Source organism: Macrosteles quadrilineatus, unplaced genomic scaffold (genome assembly GCF_028750875.1).
Source record: "Macrosteles quadrilineatus isolate MER2022 unplaced genomic scaffold, UCM_ALF_1.0 Scaffold_2__2_contigs__length_208266976, whole genome shotgun sequence".
NCBI lineage: Eukaryota > Metazoa > Arthropoda > Insecta > Hemiptera > Cicadellidae > Macrosteles > Macrosteles quadrilineatus.
Window position 1 is genome coordinate 113,377,523 of NW_026542595.1, and position 15,057 is coordinate 113,392,579.

Sequence of the window (15,057 nt, forward strand, 5' to 3'; positions counted from 1 at the left end):
AATACTGAAACTTTAAATATATTACGAAGTATACCGGTAGAAATTTGATACTATTTTCTTGTAACTGTAAACTTTAACCCTAATTACTATCAATTTGAATAAATTATTTTATAACACTATTTTCGGTAAAAAGCAGAAAGAATATTTCCCTCATTCTTGTTTTTATTGAAGTTGTATTAGTTGTTAATGTGTTATTTAAAGAAGTTATTTTGACTGTTCACGTTATTGGGGGTGTATTTATTGTTTATTTCACAGCTGGGCAACATAACTTGTAGTTGGTAGCAAATTGACGTTCACTTTGTTCGTTTGTAACTACAGAACATATGCTAACCCTAGGCACCGGACCATGGCTTGATCACCTGTTGTCGCCGGGAAAAACTCCCGCGCTCGTACGAACATCTGTTCCGTAATTATCAGCTGTTGTATGAGGCAAACCGTCAAGTAAAGAATTTAAAACAAAACAAGAAATCAGTACGAATTTGTAAAATAAATTGCTCCCACATTGTAAACAATTAAAACACCTTGTTTAACACGGCGAAGTTCTTCGCAGTAGTTAAAGAATTCACTACAACATTCTATAGCTACCGTTGAATCGTATCCAGCTAATTCGAAATTAATAGTAGGGTAAACTAAGTGCAGGTTAATCAGTGAATTTAATGTTTGATCCATTGAACTTTACGCAAAGTCATATTTGTACATTAATTTCTCCACATTTTCCAGACCTCCAGAAAACGAGGTTTGCTATTAAATCAGCTGTTTTATTGTTATTTGTCATCAGCTGTTTATATCGTTTAATTGTTGTCTCCGACGATATGTTTAGCTCAAGCACTGAATTGTCTCCTAAAGTGTTCTGAGATCGGTAAACGTATATTATAATATAGCTTCTTATACATATTAAAGCGAAAGTATTTTGATAAACAAAAGTAGTGGACTAATTTCAAGTTTTTAGGTGGTTATATTTGTAAAACATTAAATAAGAAAAATTACCTAATTGTCCTAACGCAATATATTGGCTGACTCATATTTGTAAATTTATATTAAAATAAATTTAATTAAAAGGTTGCTCGAAAAGAAATTAGAATATGCATATTCAAAACCAAACGGGTACATATATTGTTTTATTTTATTTTGAAAATTTCAAAATTTAGAAACCTTTTGTCATACTAGAGCCAACACAACTAGAAAGTATTTCACTAACTCTTTTTATAGGTTTAGTGACAACAATAATTTAATACGCATAGTATTTAAAACTCTATTGTTAATAAAAATTTCTATTGAATCTATTGAACACCTTATTCAACCAGTCCAACCACTTATTTTACTAACACAGTACTTACAACCTTAGGATTAAAAAATTAACATTACAATCATATTTAATTTTAGGAAGTGGAAAAACAATAAATTGTTTTAAAAAGATTACATTTTAGTACTCTTCTTTTTGGGACATAAAAAATGTCAATTAAAAATAAATAAACAGTTTAGTAAATATAAGAAAATATTAACATTTTGTATGAAAAAAGGCCCTAAAAACTCATGCAACTTCTATACCCAGAGACTTCATAGTACTAGATTTCAATGTTAGATAGTTTATATTTTTAATTTTACAAGATTGATTTTGATAAAAATTATGTTATTCAGGCAATTTAAAGATGCTGTGATGATAGAAAGATAAAATAAAAAAATATTATACACTGAAAACTCTGGACAGGTTTTAAAGAAAATCGTGTAAAAACTCAAAAATACTCATATTCCATCACATTTGTAAACCTACTTTTCTACCAATTTACATAAACACAATGTACATCTTTCCTGAGTATCTCCACTTACCTTTGATGGTTGATAGAAACTCTGGGAGTGAACGGGGAAGCGCGCACAGCGAATACAACTGGCACTGGCGAGTGACGTAGGAGGGGACTGAAGAATGAAGGCTGCATGGTACAGTGTGGTACAGGTGTTAGGGGTGCCTGGGTAGTCCGGCAGGTGGCGAAGGCGGGAATATGTTCCAAACGAAGATAAAGTGACGTAATTTCAGTGTAATTATGGACGAGAAGTATGGCAATGTGTGACTATGTGTTTGCTATTGGTTTTGTTTTGCATTTTTTTAAGAGGACATTCTAAATTCCCACATATTGTTCCTATCTAACTTCGACCTTTCGTTTACGAATGATCCTTCCCATTCATTCTCAGTACACAACATAGAACAGATTTCAAACCTTTAAAAAGTTCATGCAAACCAATTTTGAAATTAATTTCCCTAAGAGTTTAAACAAATTGCGAAGGCTAACTCAAAATAAATCAAATCAACGGTATCAGCAAACTGACACATACTTTCTCCCATTATCTTGTCGATACCCCTTTATAATGTGTAAGCGGTGTTTGAATTAACTTTGGTATTTTATGGGTAAAATCATAAAAATTGCAATGACTTTTGAACTGCAATTTTTACAGCATTGGGGGTGTACAATTTTGTTTCATGTTAAAAGGGCCATACTGTAACATACTAAAATTTTTATCATAATCGTTCAAGCTGTTGTAAAAATCCAATTTTTCTTTTATTTTTCGTTTTTCATAGGAAAATCACTATTGCAACACCTAGCCAGACTTCGTTCTCCTAAACTTTTACCATAGATAAAACATACTCCCTTAGTAGATTTCTCATCCTTATGGAACAGCTGAAGACAATTTTATTGTTAGTTCTGTACGGTTTATGTAGAGGTCGTGTTTCGTTTACAATTTGTTTCCCTTTATTACAGCCATTTAAAACCTCGTTTAACCAAATAATACGATCTAATCATAAACAATAACTTGTCCCCTAGTTATATAACCAAACAGTAAAGCACAAATCAAGAAATTAACGCTAAAATAATAGAAACAAAGTTTCGTTGACACTAGCGCCTTTGTGTCACGTACATGAACTAGACACGAAAAACGTGCTTCAAAATTTACAATGGGATGAGAAGTCTAATGCTTTTACCTTAATCGGTAGCTGCAACAGGTCGTTATCATACTCTTCAGTTTCACAAAGCAACCGGCGCAGGTCAAAGCTCCACTTCTATAATAGCCTGAGTACTAAAGAACTGGAAAACCTCAGAGTGAACTTTGAAAGTACAGACCACATAACAAGGTTTTACCATTGATTATACATCTCCCAAGCAAAAGTCGTCATATGTCTACATATACGTATTGATCTTAGGGTATATATAATCAATCGTTTCATCACGAAGAATCAATAAAAAATAGACAACTTGAATAACAACACGGGTATCATATCAACCAAAATTACGTCAGTGCACCACTTTATTGCAATCTAGTATAAAATCTTCTCGTGAAGATACAATAATAAGTAACAAAATTACTAGATTTGAATAAATAATTGATAGTAATTACTGTATACATTCATTTTTCAAGCCAACTCGATGTCTGACTGTTGCATCTGTTTGTAAATTAAGACAACGGTCAAAATAAAGTAGCCTCAGTTTAATCTATGATGGGCAGTTTATCCTATGGTTAAAGCTACATGAAAACTAGTCATGCCTGCTGATGCGCAAAATGAATAAAACGAATGGAATAATCAAGGGAAGCGATTCTCTGGTTCCGAGTTCCGACTGAGTTGAGTGTAACTGTAACAGGAATTTAAATATCCCATAGTGTCATTGCAGTATATCTTTTTACATTGTCCAGCAATTAACAAATGAAAGGCGAAGGAAAACCTTCTAGACTAAGCTGAGGAAAGAAAATTGGATCACTCGACCCTTCTTGACATGTGTTTTTTTACCTCCAGGGTGGCGAATTTCGTTCAGGTGACCGAGGGCGAGCTCAGCGCCCTAGAACAAGTTTTTTTGTACCCTCATATGTTGTCCTCCAGTTTTTCGTATAGTCCTCGCCACCCTAAGTTGAGGCAGCCCAAGGCCGCACTAGATATACGCCGTGCGGCTTTTGGCTGCCTCATCTTAGGGTGGCGAGGCCTATAGTCCTCGGTGGCCGCGAAATCTGCTCTGGGATGAACCACCCTCATGTCAGAGTCAGCTGGTCATGTGGTTTTGTAATCCCCTTATTTTGCACGCGTTTCAAAAGTGGCAAAAAATTGCAGCCATTCACCATAAAGATATCTTGAATTTTAAAATGTTACCAATAAAAACTATATATTATTAGTTTGATGTATATTTTTAGTTAGATATTAGTTTGGTATAATAATTGCAAATTCCAGAACTCTTCAAGACTGCACTGTTTTACTCAATGGTCTGATTGGAATATACACTATCATCTTAAAGACCTTTATTTTGATGTGCATATTAGGCTGTGCTAACTTTAAAGATTTTCTTCTAACTAGCGGGCCGTCACTAATACGCTACCAGTATTGCAAATTCAAGAAATCTATGATTGGCTGTCATTTTTAACTTGGTTTTCTGGTCTTGCTATCTAACCTCAACATAAACAGATAGCTGATGACAAATGGTATCCAGGTCCAGAATTAATCTTGTTAGGAGTTGAACCAGCATCCTTCATATTTGAAGATGAGCGCTGTAACCTCTCGGCTACCCAGATAATTTTTACAATCACTTAATTTTAAAACACTTTCACAATGTTCTTTGTTTTCTGTGCTATTAATATTGATCCAGCCAATTTAGGTCTGATAACCTGGACTACTTTAGTAAGCTTGACCAGAAGTGTTTTTATATGAGATGGGTCTTGGGTGCTCCCAAGATGTGGACCACTCCAGCTGATTTTACTGAGCCTTTTCTGTAGTCTTCTTTCTTGTCTGAGACCAGAAACCATCTATCTGCTTACTCTTACATAGAAGAAGCATTGACTAAAAGATAGAAGTAATGTACAGAGCAAATTGTTTATGGCACTACTGCTTTCAGTTCTAGTATGTTGTGTGAGCATGAACATTTGCACTGGAGAATATATATACTTATGATGAAGAAGGAAGATCCTGAGCGGCCATCATTGTGCTGAAGCTCCTATCGTCCAGGGCACAGGGCCTTCTTCCATCATGAGCGATGTAGTACATGGAGCCAAAGGGGAAAGGAGTGTGAGGTGGTTTGGAGAAGTGGCGGTGATGGGGCTTTTCCCTAGACACTAGTGATTATAATCCGTTCGAAAAATTTAGGCGGTTTTAGAGGAAGCAATCTAACCTCTCCACTTCATCCTATCTTTAAAAAAATTAGCTCAACAGCTGAGGTTTGCCAAAACTTCAATCAGCTGCAAAATTACACGCAAAAAAGTAGTGGGGGAACTTCCCCTCAAACAGACTATAGTATTAGACACCACTTAAGCGCACCATTGAATGAACCCTCTGTACCTTACTTCTCTGTGTTAAAGTGTAATGAGGCATATAAATCCTGTAAAAACATTTGAAAACACTCATTATGTAAACTGTATCAAGCAACAAAACAATACCTAATAGACCTCACTCTTAATTACAATATGCATTGCTTATTACTTAGAAAGTGTACGTTAAAATGAGGGGAAAAATATTGTCATTAGTTTATTTAGCATCAGTTTACTTGATCGAACAATTAATTTAGAGAACATTAACAATCAGGGTTTTTAAAATCCATATTAGTTTGATTCAAAACCAGCAGCGCTGTGCCTCCATGGGTTTTGATGGCTGCATTTTTGGTCCCTGCAAAAGGATTAAATATAGTTAGTATTTGAAGAAAAAACTCAAAATCTGGTTGCATATATAAGTTATCCCAAATAAACCAACCAATACAACTATGAAGCGAAGCAACTTCTTACCTCCAACCACTAACTTTATCACCGGATTTAAATTTATGCTGCTGGTCATAATTGAGCAGTGTTGCGGATGGATGCCTTCTTGATCAGCATTGCGTTATTCTATTTAATTCTATTTACGGAAAGTAAATAAAAATACCTTTAATAACAATTAAAGCATATAATTTACACTTTTACTGTTAACTCACAACAGTGGATTTTCCAAGGGAGGGGGGCTAAAGCCCTTCCCCCATTAGACCCTGCGAAAATGAATTTAAACGTACATTTCATCCTAAAAACGTAACGGCGGTTTTTGGATACATTCTAGGCGTTAAAAATGGCTTTAGAAAGCCACCAAACCGCTTTAAAAATACAATTTTTTCCCAGGGAAAAACCACTTGACAAGGTCCTAGATCAGCCAAAGACTCACAAGACGGTAAATAACTATAAAAGATGGTAAGTGGTGACTGATTTCGGTTGGGCACTAGAATCATCATCATGAAAGGATTCGCCTACACGCAATGAGAGTTGGTTAAGGAGTGGGTCAACAACAACTACGAAAGGATATAATTTAAAATACAAACCAATGATTGTGCACGGAGCTTGTCTCCTTCAGCGTTGTACGGCTCCGGGAACAATTCCACTGGATTGATCCATACAGCTCCGGACTATAAGCTCCAGGACCGGGGGATTCAGTCTCTGTGGGATTGTCAAATATCATCACATAAAATGTTTATTTTCCATCGTCAGTGATTGGTGAAAAAATATTTACGGCATAGAGAAATACATCTGGTTGTACATATTTCATACCTCAAAGATTGCTACGAATCTAAAATGGATGGACCTTCTTCATTAATATTTATTACCAATACTACTTTAAATTCTCACTTCATTCTACCCTCCCTTTTACTCATTTGGGTTCAAATACACACTTAGGCGGCATTCCCACCTCAATTGGTCATGGTAATAATGCATCTATTTAGCCGTACTTACTTTTCTTGGGGTACCAGCTGCCGTGTTGCAGTTTCGCGCCCAGTTTGCAGGAAGGCACTGAGCTGCGGCCGTGTCTCGTCAGCTCACTCACGTCGTAGCTCTGCGGCCCCGGCATCTTGCGAACAGAGGCATCTGCTGGCCGAACTCCAAAGCTATATGATGGACCAGAAGTTCCCAGTGTTGAAGGAAGCATGTAGTAGCCAGGTCCTGCGGATGGTAAATTTAATTTCTTGTCATATTTAAAATTTATTAAAATCCGGTTATTCAAATTTAGCCAAGCAAACTTTTCAAGAAGATTTAGAAGCATAGGCTCTCCAAGTCTTATAACTCCTATTGAGCTTTAAAGAATCACAAAGGAAGTCTTTCGGGAAAGATTTTTCAGTGGCTTCGTCCAAGCTCCCATATCAATCAATGTTTCGTAAGTTGCCACTAGGTACTGCAATTGCCGGCTGACAGTTACGTGAAGAGACGCTGCTCGACCGTTGTGTCCTGAGAAGCAACCGTAATGGCCGCATCTGAAGGCTCCCATTTTTTTAGTGTTTAAACTGTGGCGAGTAACAGGTGGTCTCATGTGAAAGAAATCTCAGACATCTTTTTTGGGTTAATTTGGACCTATAAGGTCCAAGAAGGTTTTGGACCACTGGGTTTCAATTTTATAAATGAAAATCTGTGTCAAAATATTTTCATTTTTATCTTCATTAAATGTTTATAAATTTAGAATTGAATACTATAAAGTAATAAATTTAAATAAACTTACCATCTCCTTTGCTAGCTCTTGAAATGCTCATGGTTTCACCGAAATAAAATATCCACCAAATTTACGTTGGAATCAAAAATTCAGTTTAAATCAATTAACAATGGTATAATATATTATAGAACTTTTTAAAATTTAATTTGGATTTGGATAGTGTATTTTACCAACCAGTTTTGAATGTGATTTCTTAGCAACCAAAACTAATGATTTCATTGTAAACAATCCTGATAAAACGATAAAAGTAAACATAATAGTTTTCAAAATCATTGGAACTAGTGTAATAACTCGGGATACGTTTCTAACTTGTTTTTAACATTATGCTTGGGTTGTCCATAATAAGGTCTTCATTAAACTCCCGTCACAATCAATACCTATAGTTCGGCCACTTAGAAAGCGACCTCCTCCAGCATTGGTTTAGCATTAGCGCGGAGGTCGTTTTCTAAGCGGCCGAACTATAGGCCATGTTCCTTACTTCATCTATTATTGTTCTATTTTTCTTCCTTCCTCTTAAGTAGAGTGCAGGAAATAGACAAAGGATTCCACCCAAAGAAAAAAGGATTTCACAGCTATTACAATCCATAACCTATTTCCGCACTTTACCCTCACTCATTGCATTAGGACAAAAGCCTTTTATCATCTGATGATGAATGTCGGCATCAGATACGTGTCTCGTGATAAAAACATCATTGACCTTATTTCGCACGCCACAAATGATTCAATAGTTTGAAAACAACTTTTTTACACAAAGCAAAGCATACATGTCAGCTACAGAGCTACAAATTATGGCAAGAGCTACATGTGAGTGGCAAGAAGCCTCGTTGCAGCATACAAAAAAACTACGGTTTTATACTTAAAACAGCCCTAACTTAAAAATCCGCCCTCATAGTATAGAAGAACATTGTGACAGGAGTGTCAATTTTCTTTCACATTTTTTTTAATACTACATTGTTTCATCTTCTTAGGTTGAATGGGAAAGCATACTATGCAGTCTCTTATTTTCTTTTTGTAGTCAAAACCCCTTTGCTATAGATTCATCCTCTTTATTTTGAATAATTTGGGTTTTTTTTTAAATGAAATTCGATAAAAATTTGGATACAACACATGACATTTTTTATAGTATTCCAATCCTGAAGATACAAGATTTCATCCAAGTTAATCAGGTTTCTATCGATTTGACGTACTTAAGTACGAAATCAATTTTCTGTTTAAAGATTATTTCGAGTAGGCTATACAATTTTAAACCGCAAACAATCTTAAATTACATGGGTAAAAGAATTTGAGCGATCACGGTAGAAAGGTAAGCGTATATTGTATATCTTTTTACAGCTAGTATTTACATGACTTAGAATTAATTGTTAAGTAACAAAAACTAGTCGTTTGACTGGAAGAATACAATTTCATCTGCGATGATGGACGTAGACTGTCTTGTAGTTCCATCTTCATCCTTGATTTCTCCGTAGGAAAGTTTGCCAGTGATGTAGATGCGCTGACCTTTCCGCAAGTAGGTGTACACTGTGTCTCGTAGCGAAGGTTTGAATACGGAGATCCGATGCCAATCAGTTTTCACCATGAGTTCCCCTGTAATTATAACAGATAGATAGGCCTACTTTGATTTTTTTTAAGCAGAAAATGTTTTTAAACTATACAAATTTTATACCTGGTTGCCAAATTTATCATCTGAATTAGCGATCAACACACGTCTTTGTCAAGCCCTAAGTCATAAAGTTGATGATCCTAAGATGTCGTCAGAAAGTCTTTAAATCACACAAACGAACAATAAACACAGAAAAATATTTATATATATATATATACTACATGGCCATGAAATTAATCATCTAGGAACGGCTGTGGGTTCATGATGTAAGTCTAGACTACCCACACCCCCGACCCATAATTAGTTGCAGTATTTCTTCAAAAGAATGTACGTATTAGTTTTTTTTTCATTTGTATGTTTGAAAGACTTCTTGACGACCTCCTAGGAGCGACAACTTCACATTTGACACTGTAGCCCTCCGAGTGTTATTTGTCGCTGCAGCGACTCACAAACACTGTTTACGGCGAAGGCTCTATGACTGACAAAATCGGATTGAACTGGATCGAGTTAGGTATCGTTTTATTTTACAGATTCAGAGCTTTCTCCGGAGGTCTGTCTCTAAGCGCTATTCATTTTAGTTCCAAAAATATTGTAGCAGACAGCTGACGTGCGTATTTGTAAACAGCTTGGTTATCCTCGGACCGATGACTGATGTGTTTTATTACGTTTATCATTGTTTTAGTGTTAAAAATCAAAAGTAGTGATATACGTGGTGCATTATAAGAAGATTTAAGTGATTTTGAAGGGCTGGTTGATGATCCTAAAGAAGTAGGTAGTGATATTGATGTAAATTATCAGCCAGATTCCTAGCTATGGTTAGGCTATGCATTCTTAGCTAAACGCTATGTACTGAAATCTGTTTTTTGCACATAACTTATTTATTTGCAAATCTACTTCCTTATATTATTATATATTTGTAATCCTCATAAAATTTAGAACAAAGTGGCTATTTTCAAATATTTGTAGGCCTATAATTTATACAATTTCATTGAGCGTTAACTTATTTTTTTTTGAAAATTTTTCCAAATATTTTTTTTTTACCTAAAAAGGTTTTTTGAAACAAATGTTCCTTATGTTCTATGTATAATATTGAAGCCCATGATTTTCCAAACAAAATGGTATATAGAACAGTATAATTAACATTGTTTTCAAGCTTCTCAGATCCGTTTTAATAAAACCTTGCAAATGAGCAAAAAATAGGCAGACATTAAGGCCAAAACAAGGGACACTCGGAGGGTTAGGTGAGTCTAAGCATAGACAAAAAAGTGAAATATAGACTGTCAGCTGTGCTGCGGTTACCATAGGTTCTGGTGAACACCACTGGGAGCGCCGTGTTTACGTAGCACGTACACCGTAACTACACGGCGCTCCCAGTGGTGTGCACCAGAACCTATGGTAACCACAGCACAGCTGACGGTCTATATTCAATTCTTTTTGTCTATGGTCTAAGCTGGTCTCCATTCAGACAATGAAGGCAAGCTAAAATTCTACTACAATTATCACCAGATCAATAATATGGTTATCTTCAAAAGATTAAGAGGTCTACTTTGATTGTGGAGCTTTTTAAACTCAAAAGCTCTTTGGACTTAAAAAAGTCTGAAAATATAATTGTATTACTAACCAGACGACTCGTATCTGGAGTTGGTGGCGAGAGTGAAGATAACGACCGGGTGTTTGTCATTCCCTCTCTTCTGTGGCTCGGTTCCCACACGACCCAACAACGTCACCTGGTTAACACCTGTTGATATAAAAGAAAATCAGCTGAGCGATCAATAGCACTTCAAAAAGCAGACTGGGTTGTACATTTTTTGGCTAAATTTATCATGCCATGTCCACTCCTAAATCTAGTATGATCAGAAATTGCCCATGTAGTTATGAAAATATTTTCTTGCTGAGAAAATGTTGGGTGCTTTCTGACAAGAACGGAATGGAATTTGTATTTTTGGAGTTTGATACGTGACCTATTTGAGTCGGTCAGAGTGTTGTCATTAAACTAGTAGCATACTTAACTACAGTACGGTCCACGAGAGTCTGCAGTTCAGGGAGGAGCCTATTTACCAAAAGCCTTCGAAGGAGCCAATGAGGACCGCACGCTGTTGCCAAATCTAATAATATCAGCTGATTTGAAAATGTAGTTTAGTATATTTTAATTAGTGTCAAAAATTAGTGAACAGGCGATGTTGCAACGTCCCGCTAGTCCAGTCTTGCTATTGGCTGCCGCCAACTGCAGAATCTCGTGGCCCCTAGTGTAGAAGTTTATCTCTTTTAATAAAATTTGTAAATTAATCTTAAAGAAATTATGAATGTGACTGGTAGTCTTGGGTAATCCCTAATATGGGTCCAAAATAAGAGGAAATTCTTTCCCAATTCCAATGTGATCTTTTGAAAGTGAAATCTCCCGCAGGGTACCATCTCAAATTAGACAGAAAGCATCTCGCAAAGGTACTCTAGAAGTCTTATGCATGTAGCTTCAATGGGTAACACACCGAACGCTTTTTTTCTATGCCAGTGGCATTTTACAAGAGTGGTCAAGAGAGACTAATGTTTCACAGAGGGGAAAACATAGGCTACTACAATTTTTTGGGGCTGAATCAAAACAGATTGGTGAGTTTTGAATCTGTTGTATCTGGCACATGTGATACTGTTGCTGTGATACTGTTGCTTGGCCTAAAATACCTACTTTGTATGGTCGCCATTTCTATTGAAAAGTATCCTGTAATCCAGCTACTTGGAGGTCACGAATTGTGGATATTTATAGGCATGCACTGTGGTTTCGATACTCCCTGGTGTTGATTAACGTCCGCACGAGTGAGTACCACGACTATCCGCAGTACTATCCTGATAATTAGACCAATTCGTATAAACCAAGGCAAAATGTGGTTTGAATTTCACTATAAACTGTAGGTCCCTTAGTTGCCATTTAGCTGTATGGGCTATTAATTAACAGCTGTGTCTAAGGAATGTCGGCCTTAGTCACTAACAAGAATACAAGATCGCACCACTCATCCTACACTCATCTCCATTCATACTTGGCTTAAAATACCTACTTTGTATGGTCCCCATTTAATTGAACAGTATAACAGTATTAAAAGTACAGTAATAAAATAGGTAATGACAGTATCAGTGACTGCATAAGTTGAAACTGTGCAGCTTCAGCCAGTATTCCTCTGAACCTGTACAGGCCTTGAGGCCTTTCAGTTTCGGCTCAACTTGAGAGGAATGCGTGACATACTCTGAATTTATCAAATTTATGTCAATAATGACGCAACAATTCTTGGCTGCGTTACAAACCAATAGACTTCTACCACTCAAGCCATTATTTCTAATAGCCCGCAGGCCTACTAGGTTCACAGGTGCTTGAACCTGAGCCCATTGATGTGAGAACATTTTTCCAGGTCAGTGTTCATCTTGTCGATGGCCTCACTCATGGAACCAGGCTCATAAGACAAGTGCAACTGGGAATCATCCGCATACAAGTGTGCAGTACAATGTTTTACACAGCTGGGAAATTCAACTGTGTAAAGCACAGACCCCAAAATGGGGAACATCTTTTACGAGGGTTCAGATGTCTCACTTCCCAATCTGGTAACCTGCAGTCGGTCGATAAGGTAAGAACGAATACAGGCAGTGAATCTATCACTAAATACATAGTAACATATCATTTAAAGCAGAACTTACATTTTTCATAACTTCTCATAGGTTGAGAATGACTGCCTGAACTAACATCTGATGCCTTGCGTTGTACTGTGAGCGCCAACGGTTGATACTTCAAGTCTAATCTTGGTACAAGAAGTTTTCCAAGCTAATACAGTTACCTAAGTTAATATTGATTTAACAATAGGTAGTGACTTATGCTAGAGGTTAAGTTAGGTGTTGTTTGTAAAGGTAGCTTAATAAATGCACCCCAAAATTCAGTTGTTTTTTTTTTTGTCCTAGGACGCTAGGCACAAGCCCAGGATTGTTTTTCACATTAGTTCAGGCTAGAGCTAGGGGTTGCCCCATTATCACTTAATTTAGATAAAATCCATTGGTGATTTGGCGGGATTTAAACCCAGGATCTCAGGGACCGAAGCCCTGCGCTCTAACCAATACGCCTACATTCAGATTAGGCCTAGCCTAAGCTATGTCCTACGTACCAGAACAAGACTAATAAACTCATTCCTACTTAAGTTTAGGGCTGCACTTTACTTTAGGTCCTACACTCATTCAAATGAAAATATTGATTGGTTAGTTAGGTAAGGTTAACCTTACATAACTAACCAAACGATATATTGAATGAAACAATTGAATAATCGATATTTTCATTCGGTTTTTTGTGTAGGACCTTAAGTAAAGTGCAGCCAGGGAGATTGGTTTAAGTCAAGAAATAGGCTTAGTCTAACCTAGCCAAAACCCAAACTTTCTAGCCTAAGTTAACTTATGATTAAGTTATTGTACTTAAAACAATTGAGTCTGATATAAATGTTTCTTCTAAGTGAATAAAACAAATTTGTGTGAACAATTTACACTGTGATTTGTGTAAACCTTTAATAAAGGCATCAAACTTTATAATAATATAGATAACCTCATTGCGTATAATTATAACCTCTCCAAGGCAATTACACCAAGGGTTTTGTTTGACATTTCTACAATAACATACCTGTCTGAGCATTTTTAAATGTCTATGAGTGCGAATTAATGTTGTTTAGTCAGTTATAATATTATATAGACCGCAATCAATACAGTTAGTTATCAAAAAGTAACCAAATAACCAAAACAAAACGCCGCGGTGCCGGGTGCCGGTTCGGTTATCGAATCGCGGACGCGATAATCATCTTTCGTTTCATCTTTGTTTTTGTCGGTATTTACTCAGGGGAGGTATAGAAGAGGCTACGATGACAGCTGAGATCTTCTTATTAGCTGAGGGAACGCCATTACCGTAACAAAACGTTCAACATCCATCGGCCTCGGTGGTCTATTGGTTAGCGTGCCGGGCTGATATACTGTAGCCCCGGGTTCGAAATCCCGCTGGTAGCGTTAACTTTTTGTCCAAGATTTTTTTATTATCAGCAAGTTTGGTTGGTTTGGTTTGGTTATTACAGTTTAATTTTATTATTAAGTCATTATAAAATTTTAATTGAGCAATTTCTAGTTTTATTTAATAAACAGAATTATTTTTCCGATTACTAAACTTTTGTTATATTATTTCTTTATCAGCAAGTTTGGTTAGTTCGGTTAGGTTATGATAGTTTAATTTTATAATTAAAAAATAGTAAAATTGAATTTGAGGCATTTATAATTTTATTTTATGAACAGAACTATTTTTGCGATTAGTAAACCTTCATTGCCAAAGTGCTCTCTACTACAGCGCTGTTCGCGGAGGAATTTTGAACTAAATGCCTCATTTGTACCTCCCCTAAGTCAGACCCGTTTTTGTCCCTTCCTTTTCTTCTTCTTTTCTAGTTTGTTAAAAAAATCCTGGCTTGGTTTATTTACCATGTACCCACACTGTTTCGTGTTAAAACACGACTGTTCAATACATTTTCCCCGGGCATTTTCGAAATAATGCTATTTAGGAAAAATGATTTTTGTTTTCCTAATAAATTGAGTTTACCGAGGTTCATGATTTAAGTTGGTGTGGTTAGATTCAGCTTGAATGTCTTGTTTAGTTATTTAAAGTTTAAGTTTCATATTATCTCAAAGTTGGATTCCTGTTTCTTAAAAAAAAAAAAAAAAAAATAGTAATGGTGGCCAGAACTTGCTATTTTTTCCAATTAGGAGCGTTTGGACAGATAGTGGTGTTTTCCAATTAGCTTTCTTTATTTTTTCTACAGGCATTGTCTTATCCTATTATAGGCTGGGCACTCCCCTTGAATGCATTTTTTCACCTCACTTCATCGTTAAACCTTGACTATACAAACATTAGTTTAGTTTAGTGCTTAATCTACACATTAGTGTTTATACAGGGTGAATAATAAGTCAAGACCCCCATCTAAAATTTGTTTAAGTAATTACT

General features: G+C 36.1%; 2 protein-coding genes across 2 annotated transcripts; both read right to left on the reverse strand.

Moving 5' to 3' along the window:
* Positions 1-5,477: 5,477 nt before the first annotated feature.
* On the reverse strand, positions 5,478-7,644 carry LOC128988072 (outer dense fiber protein 3-like protein 2). The gene is made up of 4 exons (XM_054409267.1): positions 7,472-7,644; positions 6,715-6,921; positions 6,306-6,420; positions 5,478-5,629 (listed from the first exon to the last, which is right to left on the reverse strand). The coding sequence occupies exons 1-4, from the start codon at positions 7,500-7,502 to the stop codon at positions 5,566-5,568; spliced, it is 417 nt and encodes a 138-aa protein (XP_054265242.1). The 5' UTR covers positions 7,503-7,644; the 3' UTR covers positions 5,478-5,565.
* Positions 7,645-8,752: 1,108 nt separating this feature from the next.
* Positions 8,753-13,854, reverse strand: LOC128986885 (single-stranded DNA-binding protein, mitochondrial). The gene is made up of 4 exons (XM_054407479.1): positions 13,702-13,854; positions 12,741-12,864; positions 10,684-10,800; positions 8,753-9,046 (listed from the first exon to the last, which is right to left on the reverse strand). The coding sequence occupies exons 1-4, from the start codon at positions 13,711-13,713 to the stop codon at positions 8,838-8,840; spliced, it is 462 nt and encodes a 153-aa protein (XP_054263454.1). The 5' UTR covers positions 13,714-13,854; the 3' UTR covers positions 8,753-8,837.
* Positions 13,855-15,057: the final 1,203 nt, after the last annotated feature.